Below are 17,399 nucleotides of genomic sequence, written 5' to 3'. Positions count from 1 at the left end.
GTTAGGCTGGGCTTCATTCCGCACAATGATCAGTCTCAGTGAGGTGTGAGGGGTCCATGGTGGGGGTTAGGCTGGGCTTCATTCCGCACAATGATCAGTCTCCGTGAGGTGTGAGGGGTCCATGGTGGGGGTTAGGCTCGGCTTCATTCCGCACAATGATCAGTCTCCGTGAGGTGTGAGGGGTCCATGGTGGGGGTTAGGCTCGGCTTCATTCCGCACAATGATCAGTCTCAGTGAGGTGTGAGGGATCCATGGTGGGGGTTAGGCTGGGCTTCATTCCTCACAATGATCAGTCTCAGTGAGGTGTGAGGGGTCCATGGTGAGGGTTAGGCTCGGCTTCATTCCTCACAATGATCAGTCTCCGTGAGGTGTGAGGGGTCCATGGTGGGGGTTAGGCTGGGCTTCATTCCGCACAATGATCAGTCTCACTGAGGTGTGAGGGGTCCATGGTGGGGGTTAGGCTGGGCTTCATTCCTCACAATGATCAGTCTCAGTGAGGGGTCCATGGTGGGGGTTAGGCTGGGCTTCATTCCGCACAATGATCAGTCTCAGTGAGGTGTGAGGGGTCCATGGTGGGGGTTAGGCTGGGCTTCATTCCGCACAATGATCAGTCTCAGTGAGGGGTCCATGGTGGGGGTTAGGCTGGGCTTCATTCCGCACAATGATCAGTCTCAGTGAGGTGTGAGGGGTCCATGGTGGGGGTTAGGCTGGGCTTCATTCCGCACAATGATCAGTCTCAGTGAGCTGTGAGGGGTCCATGGTGGGGGTTGGGCTCGGCTTCATTCCGCACAATGATTAGTTTCAGTGAGGTGTGAGGGGTCCATGGTGGGGGTTAGGCTGGGCTTCATTCCGCACAATGATCAGTCTCCGTGAGGTGTGAGGGGTCCATGGTGGGGGTTAGGCTGGGCTTCATTCCGCACAATGATCAGTCTCAGTGAGGTGTGAGGGGTCCATGGTGAGGGTTAGGCTGGGCTTCATTCCGCACAATGATCAGTCTCCGTGAGGTGTCCATGGTGGGGGTTAGGCTGGGCTTCATTCCGCACAATGATCAGTCTCAGTGAGGTGTGAGGGGTCCATGGTGGGGGTTAGGCTGGGCTTCATTCCGCACAATGATCAGTCTCAGTGAGGTGTGAGGGGTCCATGGTGGGGGTTAGGCTGGGCTTCATTCCGCACAATGATCAGTCTCAGTGAGGGGTCCATGGTGGGGGTTAGGCTGGGCTTCATTGCGCACAATGATCAGTCTCAGTGAGGTGTGAGGGGTCCATGGTGGGGGTTAGGCTGGGCTTCATTGCGCACAATGATCAGTCTCAGTGAGGTGTGAGGGGTCCATGGTGGGGGTTAGGCTGGGCTTCATTCCGCACAATGATCAGTCTCAGTGAGGTGTGAGGGGTCCATGGTGAGGGTTAGGCTGGGCTTCATTCCGTACAATGATCAGTCTCAGTGGGGTGTGAGGGGTCCATGGTGGGGGTTAGGCTCGGCTTCATTCCGCACAATGATCAGTCTCAGTGAGGTGTGAGGGGTCCATGGTGTGGGTTAGGCTGGGCTTCATTCCGCACAATGATCAGTCTCAGTGAGGTGTGAGGGGTCCATGGTGGGGGTTAGGCTGGGCTTCATTCCGCACAATGATCAGTCTCAGTGAGCTGTGAGGGGTCCATGGTGGGGGTTGGGCTCGGCTTCATTCCGCACAATGATCAGTCTCAGTGAGGTGTGAGGGGTCCATGGTGGGGGTTAGGCTGGGCTTCATTGCGCACAATGATCAGACTCAGTGAGGTGTGAGGGGTCCATGGTGGGGGTTAGGCTGGGCTTCATTCCGCACAATGATCAGTCTCAGTGAGGTGTGAGGGGTCCATGGTGAGGGTTAGGCTCGGCTTCATTCCGCACAATGATCAGTCTCAGTGAGGTGTGAGGGGCCCATGGTGGGGGTTAGGCTGGGCTTCATTCCGCACAATGATCAGTCTCAGTGAGGTGTGAGGGGTCCATGGTGGGGGTTAGGCTGGGCTTCATTCCGCACAATGATCAGTCTCAGTGAGCTGTGAGGGGTCCATGGTGGGGGTTGGGCTCGGCTTCATTCCGCACAATGATCAGTCTCAGTGAGGTGTGAGGGGTCCATGGTGGGGGTTAGGCTGGGCTTCATTGCGCACAATGATCAGTCTCAGTGAGGTGTGAGGGGTCCATGGTGGGGGTTAGGCTGGGCTTCATTCTGCACAATGATCAGTCTCAGTGAGGTGTGAGGGGTCCATGGTGGGGGTTAGGCTGGGCTTCATTCCGCACAATGATCAGTCTCAGTGAGGTGTGACGGGTCCATGGTGGGGGTTAGGCTGGGCTTCATTGCGCACAATGATCAGTCTCAGTGAGGTGTGAGGGGTCCATGGTGGGGGTTAGGCTGGGCTTCATTCTGCACAATGATCAGTCTCAGTGAGGTGTGAGGGGTCCATGGTGGGGGTTAGGCTGGGCTTCATTCCGCACAATGATCAGTCTCAGTGAGGTGTGAGGGGTCCATGGTGGGGGTTAGGCTGGGCTTCATTCCGCACAATGATCAGTCTCAGTGAGGTGTGAGGGGTCCATGGTGGGGGTTAGGCTGGGCTTCATTCCGCACAATGATCAGTCTCAGTGAGGTGTGAGGGGTCCATGGTGGGGGTTAGGCTGGGCTTCATTGCGCACAATGATCAGTCTCAGTGAGGTGTGAGGGGTCCATGGTGGGGGTTAGGCTCGGCTTCATTCCGCACAATGATCAGTCTCAGTGAGGTGTGAGGGGTCCATGGTGGGGGTTAGGCTGGGCTTCATTCCGCACAATGATCAGTCTCAGTGAAGTGTGAGGGGTCCATGGTGAGGGTTAGGCTCGGCTTCATTCCGCACAATGATCAGTCTCAGTGAGGTGTGAGGGGTCCATGGTGGGGGTTAGGCTGGGCTTCATTCCGCACAATGATCAGTCTCAGTGAGGTGTGAGGGGTCCATGGTGAGGGTTAGGCTGGGCTTCATTCCGCACAGTGATCAGTCTCAGTGAGGTGTGAGAGGTCCATGATGGGGGTTAGGCTGGGCTTCATTCCGCACAATGATCAGTCTCACTGAGGTGTGAGGGGTCCATGGTGGGGGTTAGGCTCGGCTTCATTCCGCACAATGATCAGTCTCAGTGAGGTGTGAGGGGTCCATGGTGGGGGTTAGGCTGGGCTTCATTCCGCACAATGATCAGTCTCAGTGAAGTGTGAGGGGTCCATGGTGAGGGTTAGGCTCGGCTTCATTCCGCACAATGATCAGTCTCAGTGAGGTGTGAGGGGTCCATGGTGGGGGTTAGGCTGGGCTTCATTCCGCACAGTGATCAGTCTCAGTGAGGTGTGAGGGGTCCATGGTGAGGGTTAGGCTGGGCTTCATTCCGCACAGTGATCAGTCTCAGTGAGGTGTGAGAGGTCCATGATGGGGGTTAGGCTGGGCTTCATTCCGCACAATGATCAGTCTCAGTGAGGTGTGAGGGGTCCATGGTGAGGGTTAGGCTCGGCTTCATTCCGCACAATGATCAGTCTCAGTGAGGTGTGAGGGGTCCATGGTGGGGGTTAGGCTGGGCTTCATTCCGCACAATGATCAGTCTCAGTGAAGTGTGAGGGGTCCATGGTGGGGGTTAGGCTGGAAGATTGGGACAGAAATGATTTAGAACCGGTTAGGTTTGGGGACCAGTTAGGGTTAGGGGAGGAAAATGGTTCAGTGTTGGGTGGGCAATAGGTGTTGGGATGGGTGACAATTGGGGGGCGATGGATGAGAAAACAACCAAAATATCTGACATTGAATAATAAGAATCCATTACCCTGAGCAAGTGAGAAAATACAGGTAACACATTATACACTGTACAGGTGACATGCTACATAATACACTGTACAGGTGACATGCTACATAATACACTGTACAGGTGACATGCTACATAATACACTGTACAGGTAACACTCTACATGTGACATTGTATGGGTGACACGCTACATAATACACTGTACAGGTGACATGCTACATAATACACTGTACAGGTAACACTCTACATGTGACATTGTATGGGTGACACGCTACATAATACACTGTACAGGTGACACTACATGTTATATTGTATGGGTGACACACTACATATTACACTGTACAGGTGACATGTGACACTCCACATAATAGACTGTACAGGTGACACTCTATATGTTACATTGTACAGGTGACATGCTACATATTACATTGTACAGGTGATACTCTACATGTTACATTGTACAGGTGACATGCTACATATTACATTGTACAGGTGATACTCTACATGTTACATTGTACAGGTGAAACTCTACATATTACACGGTACAGTTGACACCCTGAATAATATACCGTACAATATATATACATTACATTGTACAAGAGACGCTACATTGTGTTGATATGGAATTAGATAAAAATCTTGGATGATTTTCTGGCCCGAAATGTAGACTTTTTTTTTGTGGTGTGATTGGTGATAAATTGTACGCGGATTGTCATTGTATTGTTAGGACCTCAGTTATAACACCGGATGGAAGGTTGCGGTATTTTAGGGTATATTTTACATACAGAATATGACGGTGATATAATAACATATACAGTCAGGTCCATAAATATTGGGACATGGACACAATTCTAACATTTTTGGCTCTATACACCACCACAATGGATTTGAAATGAAACGAACAAGATGTGCTTTAACTGCAGACTGTCAGCTTTAATTTGAGGGTATTTACATCTAAATCAGGTGAACGGTGTAGGAATTACAACAGTTTGCATATGTGCCTCCCACTCGTTAAGGGACCAAAAGTAATGGGACAGAATAATAATCATAAATCAAACTTTCACTTTTTAATACTTGGTTGCAAATCCTTTGCAGTCAATTACATCCTGAAGTGTGGAACGCATAGACATCCCCAGACGCTGGGTTTCATCCCTGGTGATGCTCTGCCAGGCCTCTACTGCAACTGTCTTCAGTTCCTGCTTGTTCTTGGGGCATTTTCCCTTCAGTTTTGTCTTCAGCAAGTGAAATGCTCAATCGGATTCAGGTCAGGTGATTGACTTGGCCATTGCAGAACATTCCACTTCTTTCCCTTAAACTCTTTGGTGTCTTTTGCAGTCTGCTTTGGGTCATTGTCCATCTGCACTGTGAAGCGTCCAATGAGTTGTGAAGCATTTGGCTGAATATGAGCCGATAATATTCCCGAAACACTTCACAATTCATCCGGCTGCTTCTGTCAGCAGTCACATCATCAATAAATACAGGAGAAGCAGTTCCATTGGCAGCCATACATGCCCACGCCATGACACTACCACCACCATGATCACTGATGAGGTGGTATGCTTAGGACCATGAGCAGTTCCTTCTCCATACTCTTCTCTTCCCATCACTCTGGTACAAGTTGATGTCGGTCTCATCTGTCCATAGGATGTTGTTCCAGAACTGTGAGGGTTTTTTAGATGTCGTTTGGCAAACTCTAATCTGGCCTTCCTGTTTCTGAGGCTCACCAATGGTTTCCATCTTGTGGTGAACCCTCTGTATTCACTCTGGTGAAGTCTTCTCTTGATTGGTGACTTTGACACACATACACCTACCTCCTGGAGAGTGTTCTTGATCTGGCCAACTGTTGTGAAGGGTGTTTTCTTCACCAGGGAAAGAATTCTTCAGTCATCCGCCACAGTTGTTTTCCGTGGTCTTCCGGGTCTTTTGGTGTTGCTGAGCTCACCGGTGCGTTCTTTTTTTATAAGAATGTTCCAAACAGTTGTTTTGGCCACGCCTAATGTTTTTGCTATCTCTCTGATGGGTTTGTTTTGTTTTTTCAGCCTAATGATGGCTTCACTGATAGTGACAGCTCTTTGGATCTCATCTTGAGAGTTGACAGCAACAGATTCCAAATGCAAATAGCACACTTGAAATGAACTCTGGACCTTTTATCTGCTCATTGTAATTGGGATAATGAGGGAATAACACACACCTGGCCATGGAACAGCTGAGAAGCCAATTGTCCCATTACTTTTGGTCCCTTAACAAGTGGGAGGCACATATGCAAACTGTTGTTATTCCTACACTGTTCACCTGATTTGGATGTAAATACCCTCAAATTAAAGCTGACAGTCTTCAGTTAAAGCACATCTTGTTCGTTTCATTTCAAATCCATTGTGGTGGTGTAAAGAGCCAAAAATGTTAGAATTGTGTCGATGTCCCAATATTTATGGACCTGACTGTATATACAGAATATGACGGTGATATAATAACTTCTATATACAGAATATGACGGTGATATAATAACATATATATACAGAATATGACGGTGATATAATAACGTATATATACAGAATATGACGGTGATATAATAACATATATATACAGAATATGATGGTGATATAATAACATATATATATATATACAGAATATGACGGTGATATAATAACTTCTATATACAAATATGACGGTGATATAATAACATATATATATATATATATAGAATATGACGGTGATATAATAACATATATATATATATATATATATATATATATATATATATATATAGAATATGACGGTGATATAATAATGTATATATACAGAATATGACGGTGATATAATAACTTCTATATACAGAATATGACGGTGATATAATAATGTATATATACAGAATATGACGGTGATATAATAACGTATATATACAGAATATGACGGTGATATAATAACTTCTATATACAGAATATGACGGTGATATAATAACTTCTATATACAGAATATGACGGTGATATAATAACGTATATATACAGAATATGACGGTGATATAATAACTTCTATATACAGAATATGACGGTGATATAATAACGTATATATACAGAATATGACGGTGATATAATAACATATATATACAGAATATGACGGTGATATCATAACTTCTATATACAGAATATGACGGTGATATAATAAGGTATATATACAGAATATGACGGTGATATAATAACATATATATACAGAATATGACGGTGATATAATAACTTATATATACAGAATATGACGGTGATATAATAACTTATATATACAGAATATGACGGTGATATAATAATGTATATATACAGAATATGACGGTGATATAATAACTTATATATACAGAATATGACGGTGATATAATAACATATATATATATATACAGAATATGACGGTGATATAATAAATATATATACAGAATATGACGGTGATATAATAATGTATATATACAGAATATGACGGTGATATAATAAATATATATACAGAATATGACGGTGATATAATAACATATATATACAGAATATGACGGTGATATAATAACTTATATATACAGAATATGACGGTGATATAATAATGTATATATACAGAATATGACGGTGATATAATAACATATATATACAGAATATGACGGTGATATAATAACTTCTATATACAGAATCTATCATTCGAGTTCGTTTAGCAGGCTGATAAATGAATTGTCAATCCTATAAAGTAGCCAATAATTCTTGATCCTGAAAATGTTGTCTCGGTGACTTGATCCTCCAGAAACATCGATGTCTGTGTGTGTATCGCCTATCCGGGGCCTTTCCATCCTTTCCCCTCATCCTCTGTGTTCCCTTATCCAATAAAAGATTGATGGGCAGTGTAAGCTTGCCCACGTAATTCAGGCACATCTAAGCTGTCGGACGGATGTCTACTCATCAATATACATGAAGCATCTCATCTAGCTGAGTCCGATGCTGGGGGCTGCAGGCACTACTGCCCTGTCATAGGGGAGAGCGGGACAGGACAATGGGTCGGGGGGGTTCGAGATAGAATCTGTCTTCTCAATTTTCTTGTCTTTTGTGTTTTTTTTTTCCAGCAGAGAGATGAAGATGCTTCTGGTAGTGACGGAGTTCAGCCTGATGGGATATACTAAATGGAGAAATTCGGTTTTGCAGCCTTGAAAGCGATCGAGCACCCAGTGGACTGTTGCCTGGCTGGGGAGCCTGCGCTCTTCCTAGGAAGACATCGAGGTTGGTGGATAGGAAACACACGCTGGATCTCGCCGTTTCATCGGACATTGTGAGCAGCAGCATTTCTGGGGATCCTTGGTGCCTGTGAGAGACGTGGCGGCCATGGGGGACATGAGCAATAGTGATTTCTACTCCAAGAACCAAAGAAATGAGGCCAATCATGCATCCGAATTTGGGTGCACCCTCGACGAACTGCGCTCCCTCATGGAGCTACGAGGGACTGAGGCTGTGGTTAAAATCAAGGAATTTTATGGGGACACAGATGGCATGTGCCGGCGGCTGAAAACATCTCCTACTGAAGGTAAGACGTGCCAATATGTCGGCCTTGTATGTACCCACATGAGGGCCGCCATCTTTTATCAACACAAAGAGGATGCCTATGTCTACGAGGGGGCATTAGGAGTTCTTTACCCTGGGATGTATCAGGGACGGAGTACTGGAATGGAAGACATGTATACTGGGATGTCAGGGCTCTATACTGGTGTGTTAAGGACTATATACTGGAAAGTTAGGACTCTAGACTGGGATGTCAGGTCTCTATACTGGTATATCGGGGATTGTGTACTGGAATGGTATAACTCTAGACTGGGATGTCAGGTCTCTATACTGGTATATCGGGGATTGTGTACTGGAATGGTGTAACTCTAGACTGGGATGTCAGGTCTCTATACTGGTATATCGGGGATTGTGTACTGGAATGGTGTAACTCTAGACTGGGATGTCAGAGCTCTATACTGGTGTATTGGGGATTGTGTACTGGAATGGTGTAACTCTAGACTGGGATGTCAGGTCTCTATACTGGTATATCGGGGATTGTGTACTGGAATGGTGTAACTCTAGACTGGGATGTCAGGTCTCTATACTGGTATATCGGGGATTGTATACTGGAATGGTATAACTCTAGACTGGGATGTCAGGTCTCTATACTGGTGTATTGGGGATTGTATACTGGAATGGTATAACTCTAGACTGGGATGTCAGGTATCTATACTGGTGTATTGGGGATTGTGTACTGGAATGGTATAACTCTAGACTGGGATGTCAGGTGTTTATACTGGTGTATTGGGGATTGTGTACTGGAATGGTATAACTCTAGACTGGGATGTCAGGTGTTTATACTGGTGTATTGGGGATTGTGTACTGGAATGGTATAACTCTAGACTGGGATGTCAGGTGTTTATACTGGTGTATTGGGGATTGTGTACTGGAATCGTGTAACTCTAGACTGGGATGTCAGGTATCTATACTGGTGTATTGGGGATTGTGTACTGGAATGGTGTAACTCTAGACTGGGATGTCAGGTCTCTATACTGGTGTATTGGGGATTGTATACTGGAATGGTATAACTCTAGACTGGGATGTCAGGTATCTATACTGGTGTATTGGGGATTGTGTACTGGAATGGTGTAACTCTAGACTGGGATGTCAGGTATCTATACTGGTGTATTGGGGATTGTGTACTGGAATGGTATAACTCTAGACTGGGATGTCAGGTATTTATACTGGTGTATCGGGGATTGTGTACTGGAATGGTGTAACTCTAGACTGGGATGTCGGGTATTTATACTGGTGTATTGGGGATTGTGTACTGGAATGGTGTAACTCTAGACTGGGATGTCAGGTATTTATACTGGTGTATTGGGGATTGTGTACTGGAATGGTTTAACTCTAGACTGGGATGTCAGGTATTTATACTGGTGTATTGGGGATTGTGTACTGGAATGGTATACCTCTAGACTGTGATGTCAGGACCCTATACTGATTTGTTAAGGATTGTGTACTGGAATGTTCTTACTGCAGATTGAGAAGTCAGGACTCTACAATGGTGTATCAAGGACTGTGAACTGGAATCGTGTAACTCTAGACTGGGATGTCAGGTCTCTATACTGGTGTATCGGGGATTGTGTACTGGAATGGTGTAACTCTAGACTGGGATGTCAGAGCTCTATACTGGTATGTAAAGGATTGTGTACTGGAATGTTCTTACTCTAGACTGAGAAGTCAGGACTCTACACTGGTGTATCAAGGACTGTGAACTGGAATGTTATAACTCTAGAATGGGATGTCAGGGCTCTATACTGGAGTATCAGGGACTGTGTACTGGAATATTATAACTCTATACTGGTGTATCAGGGCTGTGTGTTGGATTGTTATAACGATACTGGGATGTCAGGGCTTTATACTGGTGTATTGGGGACTGTGTACTGGTATGTTCTAACTCCAGACTGGGATGTCAGGGCTCTATACCAGTGTATTAGGGACTGTGTACTGGAACAATAGAACTCTATGCTGGGATGCCAGGACTCTGTACTGGTGTATCAGGGACTGTATACTGGAATGGTTTAACTCTGTACTGGGATGTCAGGGCTCTATACTGGTGTATCGGGGACTGTGTGCCAGAAGGGTATACCTCTAGACTGGGATGTCAGGGCTCTATACTGGTGTATCGGGGACTGTGTACTGGAATACTAAAACTCTATACTGGGATGTCAGGGCTCTTTACTGGTGTATCAGGGACTGAGTTCTAGAACTTTGCACTGGGGTGTCAGGTCTGTATACTGGTGTATTGGGATTGTTTATGGGAATGTTGTAACTCTACACTGACATGTCACAGATTTGTATTCTGGCCTAATAGGTCTATATTGGTACATCAGGGACTTATTAGGCCAGAATACAGAGTCATGGCTGTATACTGGAATGGCAGTAGCACTGTATACTATGATAGGGCCCTATGTTGGCCTGTTAGTCAGTCTATAGTGCAGTGTATTACTTGAGAGTCAGGGTTGTAAATTGGGGTGTCAGGAGCTGTATATTGGGTTGTCATAACTGTACTGGGGTTTAGGGATACCAGTGGCACAACAGTGGGGTGCTGTGGCTCATTGATCTATACTTCATTTTCAGGGGCTCTGTAATGAGATGATAGAGCTCAAAACTGGAGTGTGATGGATCAGGGTCACTATACTAGGTTGTCATGGCTCTATATTGGGGTGTCACAGATCAGTATTTGATGATTGGGGGATCTATGATGACAACTCATGGCCTTATACTGGAGTGCCAGGAATCTATACTTGGTTGTCAGAGACAATACACTGAGATTTTATGTCTCTATACTGGGATGTCAAGGGTACATAATTGTCAGGGAACAATATACAGAGATATCATGGACTATATATTGGGGTGTCATGAATTCTATCCCGATGTGTCAGGCACTTCTACAGGGGTGTCATGAACTTTTTATTGAGGTGTTATTAACTCTATACTGGTGTGTCATGGACTTTATACTGGGGTGTCATGGACTCTATACTAGGGTGTCATGGACTTTATACTGGGGTGTCATGGACTCTATACTAGGGTGTCATGGACTCTATACTAGGGTGTCATGGACTTTATACTGGGGTGTCATGGACTCTATACTAGGGTGTCATGGACTCTATACTAGGGTGTCATGGACTTTCTAGTGGGATGTTATTAAATCTATGCTGGTGTGTCATGGACTCTATACTGGGGTGTCATGGACTCTATACTGGGGTGTCATGGACTTTATACTGGGGTGTCATGGACTCTATACTGGGGTGTCATGGACTTTATACTGGGGTGTCATGGACTCTATACTGGAGTGACATGGACTTTATACTGGGGTGTCATGGACTTTATACTAGGGTGTCATGGACTTTATACTAGGGTGTCATGGACTTTCTAGTGAGGTGTTATTAGCTCTATACTGGTGTGTAAAGGTTTATACTGGAGTTTCAGGGTCCCTGTACTGGTTAGTCATGGTTTTACTTCAGGGTGTCAGAGACTCTGTACTTAGATATCTGGACTATATACTGGGGTGTCATTACTCTGTACAGGGGTACGATGCTAATCTTTCCCCATTTGGGGCGTTGCTGTGTGGGACAAGATATCGTTCTACTTGTGAGTATTTCCCGACATCTTAAGAAGATTAAAAAACAACCTAATTCCAGGAAAAACTGACACTGATGATGACATTTCTGCTGCAAACAAATCATTCAGCTTACCCCTCCTCCTGCAGCTGCTGAATCAGCAAAGTTTACATTCCAATTAATTAGCGTAAAAGTGAAAATGACTCAGAACTACAGAGCAGATATTTCAGGGAAATCCAAATAATGCAAAAACGGAAGAAAGTATGCAAAGAACGTACCTGGCAAGGAAATCATGTGAGAATGGTCAGTATAGACCCCGCTGGGAATCTTCATATTCCAGCAGTGTGAACACAGACACACAAACCTAATAATTATGTTATAGTACAGGATTTATATACTGCAGTGCCATCAGTTTGTGCAGCTCCTTACTTCAGCGCCCTTCTACTTAGGTGCTAGTAGATGTAGGTCATTTTAATTTTGGCTCCTCTGTAGCCAGAGGAACAAGTTGATTGCTTTTGGCTGTTCTGGGATTCACAGGTTGCAAGTTTGATTGCTCCTCCCTGCATCCCAGAACTCCCTGGGAGGTTCTGGAACATAGCTGTGGTGTCACCAAATGGGCATCCTGAATATTTATGCAGCCCCAGCCAATCCCTGGTGAGGAGAGTGACTGGTAGGGGGCTGAGGTGTACATAAAAAGTATGGGGCCTGGAACAGCAAGGCCCTTTGCCTGGTGGAGAGAGAGCCAGCCTGGAGGGGCAGACTGCCCTCCTAGGTCATCCAGTGGAGCTGTAGGTGGTTCAACGTGGACCCAGATAAGGGAGAGCTGGGGGGCCGATTCATAAGTCTTGAGGGACAGTCTGAAGTAAAGTCTGCAGAGGATCTGGCCAGGAGGCTCACGGTACAGGGTCTGGGTGATATGGAAAGGAGGCATCCAAGTATACAGGGACACAGCAAGTAAAGGCCCGAGAGAGATCCTGGAGAGACTGTTGCTGTTTTGGTCTATTTCTGTGAGAGATTGTTTCAGAGTTTACCGACTCTGGCTGTTTTCAGTGCGGGATCCCCCTGAAGCTAAGTGTCCACCACCTCTGATACTAGAGGCCTACTTTGAAAAAGTTATTTCTGTTCGAGGGTGTCCTCAGTTCAAGTTGCGCTAGTTCTGGAGTATCCCAGGCCTCACCCTATTCCCCATCCCAGTTCTTTAACCAAATAAAACCCCCAAAAAACAACTTCTGCCTGGTTATTTAGTGGAAAGATTGAGAAACTGCTGTGTGTGTGGCTGATGTGCACCTAAAAGGGAATAGAACCTGGGACAAAGAGTGGGGCTAGTTTGGGGTCTGCGCTACATTACAAAATAAAGGTAGACAGTACAATTACAATACAATTCAAGACAAAAGGGTCATGAGGGCTCTGCTCATGAAAGCCTCCAATATAATAGAGAGGGGAAAGTGAAAAGAAAGGTAATGATTGTGAGGGGATGAGATGATGGAGGAAGTAGAAGTTCAGATGAGATTGCAGTCTGGAGAAGTCCAGGAGACAATCATGAATGGAGATGATAAGGGAGCTAGAGAACAAGGAAGTCTTGGGAGTGGAGAGGACCAATTGGGTGATATTCAAAAAAAGGTTGGTGATACAGCTCAGGGCAGAGTTGTGCATTGCTTTGTATGTGGTTGTTAGTATTTTATTTGATAGATGAGAGGAAGCCATTGAAGAGATTGGCAAAGAGGGGTGGAGAACACTGAGCAGTTGGTGAGGTGGATGAATCTAGCAGCATTCATGATAGACTGAAGGAGGGATAGCTTATATAGAGGTAGGCCAAAGCGGAGGGAGTGGCACTAATTGAGGTGAGAGATAGCAAGGGAGTGAATTAGTAACTTGCTGGTTGGTTAAGTAGGGGCATATTTTGGAAGTGTTACACAGGTGAAGGTGGCAAGAGCTGGAGAGTGATTGGATGTGGGACTGAAAGGAAAAGTCAGAGTCCACGATTAAACCTAGAATCCTGGCATGAGTGGAGGGACTCACAGTTGCGCTGTTGGTCTTGATGCAAAATTCAGGGGAGGGTGCACGGGAGGGGGGAGGAAATATTAGGAGCTCAGTGTTTGAAAGACTTTGCTTTAGGACGTGGTGTGACATTCATACTGATATGCCAGTTAATAAGTTAGTGATGCATGAAAAGACTTAAGAGGTGACCCAAAGAGTAGAGGGATAGATTTGGTTGTCGTCAGTGTAGAGATGGTATTTGAAGCTATGGGAGGTTATCAACTGACCTAGTGAAGATGTGTGGGTGGAGAACAGAAGAGGTCCAAGGACAGAGCCTTAGGGGATGACTACAAAGGGAGGATGAGGAGAAGAGGAGGTAATCTTGTAGGCCATGGGAGGAAGAGTTTTGTACAAAGAGAGCGAGAGGAGAGGAGAAGGTAGAGTTGTAGGTGAGGCTGAAGGAATGCTTAGATAGGTATGAGAATAGGTATAGCTCAGCATTCTTGCCTAATAAGTCTATATTGGTACACCAGGAACTTATTAGGCCAGAATACAGAGTCATGGTTTTATATTGGAATGCCAGTAGCACTGTATAGGAGGTCCAAGGACAGAGCCCTAGGGGGCATCTACAAAGGGAGGAAAAGGAGGTGGAGATGTAGGCGAGGCTGAAGGAGTGCTTAAAAAGGTATTAGGAAAACTAGAAAAGAGTAGAGTCTTGTAGGACAATGAAATAGAGTTATTTGAGGAGGAGCAGGTAGTCAACTTTATCAAAGGCAGCAGAAAGGTCTACTAGTGTGAGTATGGAGCAGTGGCTATTGGTTTTAGCAGTTAGTAAGTCATTAGTGAGATTTAGGAAGGTAGTATATTGGAGTTACTACTTCGATAGCCAGACTGAAATGGCTCAAGAAGGTTATGATCAGTGAGGTAGCAGCTCATATGGTTTTAGACCTGTTGTTCTAAATGTTTGCAGGTAAACAGGAGCAAGGAGATGGGTTAGGTTGTTTAGACTGGTGTGGGCCAGTGAGGAATTTCAAGTTTGAGGGTGACTAGTGCATGTTTTAGTGGGTAGGAAAAGATGCCAATAAAGAGGGAAAGATTGATTGAATGTGTGGGTTAGAGAGTGCAGAATAGAGAAAGATGGTGAGTTGTGAGGGAACTGGGTCCAGCGGGCAATGGGTGAGGTGGGCTTCCAAGTAAAATTTAGCAACCTCCTCCAATAGTAGGAAAGGTCAAAAGAGGAATGTACTGAATAAGGCCATAAACATAGGGGTTGATTTACTACAATCGGAGCGTGCCAAATCTGATGCAGCCAATCAGCTTCTAACTTCAGCTTGTTCAATTAAGCTTTGTCAAAGAAACAATGGAAGCTGATTGGTTTCAATGCAGAGCTGCACCAGATTTTACAATCTCCAGTTATAGTAAATCAACCCCATGGAATGGTAATTGGGGAGATAACTGGACACTGAAGATCTCATCATGAAATGCATGTGTAGTTCATGAGGGCTGGATGGGGAGGTTTTCTGAAGGGTAGATTTTATTAGGACGAAGACTTGAAGGGATGCAGTTTTACACCACACTCAAGAGCACAGCTATCTCTGGAGACCTCTGGTGTTGTTTATTTGCCAGGGATGTAGCAGTGGGAGCCTAATTCTGTATGTAGCAACTGGGGAGAGTACATCCAGGGAGAAGGAGAGTGAGCTGTTGTAGACAGAAGTGGCCAGGGTCAGGGCAGGATAATAGTGAATTTTTGTAATAGAGGTGGTCAGTAGCAGAATAGAGAAGAGAAGAGTTGAAGGTTTCTACAGGTAATCATTTACCGCTTGGAGTGATAGGGGACCCCCCCCCCCCAGCGCACAGATGGGAGAATACAAGGTCAAGGGTATGCGGAGTGAGTAGAGGTGTCCACTGTGTTAGGTCAAAGGATGAGGTTAGTTTGAGAAGTTGAGAGGTAGCCAAGGTGTTTGCTTTAACAAGGATGTTAAAGGAGAAGTATGGCCAAAGCTCTTATGGCAACACTTCTCTTCTTGGTCACAGGAGTGCACATAGTTTTCCACCCCAGTGACCCAGATTCAGCTGACAGTGGGCTAAAGCCCTCTGATGGCTGACTTCACTGAGCTGGTCCAGACTCTGGAAGGATCCCAAGTTTAATGTCGGGATTCACCCAGATGCCTGACCGGCAGCTGGCTCAGCCCCTCGTTGCACGGCCAAGAGCCTGAGCTAGCAGCTCTTGTCCCCTCCACAGCCTGGCACTCCAGTGAGCGCTGGAGGGGCAGAGCAGAGAGCCAGAGACTGGTTCATAGTACATGAGTGAGTGAGTCCATTAGAGGCCACCAAAGGAGAAGTAGAGTCAGATTCCTGAGGCCAGGTTTCAGCAATGGCAAGTAGGTTAAAGGATTTTGTTGTGAAAAATGTTATGGACAGAGGTGAGTTTGTTACAGACTGAGAGGGCATTGCAGAGGGGACATGAGAACGGGGGGCTCGTTTTTGGAAACAGTGAAGTAGGAACTAGAGTTTGTGGATTGCAGCTGCTGTCAGAGGAAGAAGGGTGCTGGGTGTGGTGGTGAAAAATAGCGGAGGGCCAGGACAGGATGCTATATCCAGGAGTAGCTAGAAGAAGCAAGAGGTCAAAGGAGATATCACTGTACGCCTTCTCCTCCCATACGAATACAGCTGCGGTGCCTGTGTTCCTCTCTACCAGCACAGCCATGATTGTCACCTCACTCCCGGTGACAATATGAAGGTCCTGCAGTGCACCTAGCACAGACTTCTGTTGTGAGACAAACGTTCCCACTTTCCTAAGAAACGTTTCTTCATTCTTCCCGTACCTCCAGGATAGGTTCCTAGGTTCCCTGTGCCCCAATGTTAGTCCGGTGTACGGGATAACCGTCACTAAGGAGGGAGTCAGCTCACTGACTTCCTCAGTACCAGGGATCTCATTTGTCAAGTACTAAGTTCCCACTGGCTGCTATAACATTCTCCACCACTCGCTGGTTACTCATAGCAACAGCATATTATCCAGATCTTCCGGCAACTTAACCCTTGTATGGTGGCCTTCTCTCCTTCACCCCCAGTTAATACAAGCCCTTGCTCTTTTGATGAGTAATGCAAAGCTTGGCCCTCTTCAGTTCCCCAACTTGGTACCCTTTCAATGGGAAGAACCTCTTCGTTGGAGTTGCACCATGCAGCAGTTCTCTGGCTAGTTCCCACGTTGAGCCCCCTCTCCTGTTATCTTCCCTTGTATTTATGGGCCCCGGAACAGGGCAGGACTATGAATACCTGGGAGTCTGTAGCCAGAACCCCTTACTGTCTCCTGAGCAGCCTACTGACTCACGAACACATGGAGCCTACGTAATATCATACGCAGTAATACAGATTAACACACATTACTCAAAATAAAAGAAACTTTATTCTGTACAACCAGGTCATGGTCTAAAGACATCCCCAGTTGGAAGTGGAATACCGGGGGGATATGGCTGCAGCAATGTGCCATAACTGCAATATTTTATTTTTTTTCAGGTGGCGATTCCC

The 17,399-nt window shown here is 45.7% G+C and overlaps 1 protein-coding gene across 9 annotated transcripts in view; it reads left to right on the top strand.

The window, feature by feature from the left end:
- The first annotated feature begins 7,836 nt into the window (after positions 1-7,836).
- Positions 7,837-17,399, top strand: part of ATP2B2 (ATPase plasma membrane Ca2+ transporting 2) — a 161,877-nt gene continuing 152,314 nt past the window's right edge. For 7 of the 9 annotated variants that reach the window (XM_089689766.1, XM_089689764.1, XM_089689770.1 and 4 more), the window contains exon 1: positions 7,838-8,311. In XM_089689766.1, the coding sequence (XP_089545892.1) occupies positions 8,113-8,311 (199 nt within the window). In that variant the 5' untranslated portion in view covers positions 7,838-8,112. Of the gene's footprint in view, positions 8,312-17,399 lie in introns of all 9 variants that reach the window. The other 2 variants (XM_089689763.1, XM_089689765.1) reach the window with 1 other exon arrangement.

This window comes from Staurois parvus, unplaced genomic scaffold (genome assembly GCF_062004578.1).
Source record: "Staurois parvus isolate SC_StPar_1 unplaced genomic scaffold, SC_StPar_1.0 ptg000496l, whole genome shotgun sequence".
Taxonomy (NCBI): Eukaryota; Metazoa; Chordata; class Amphibia; order Anura; family Ranidae; genus Staurois; species Staurois parvus.
This window is presented reverse-complemented; position numbering and strand designations above follow the sequence as displayed.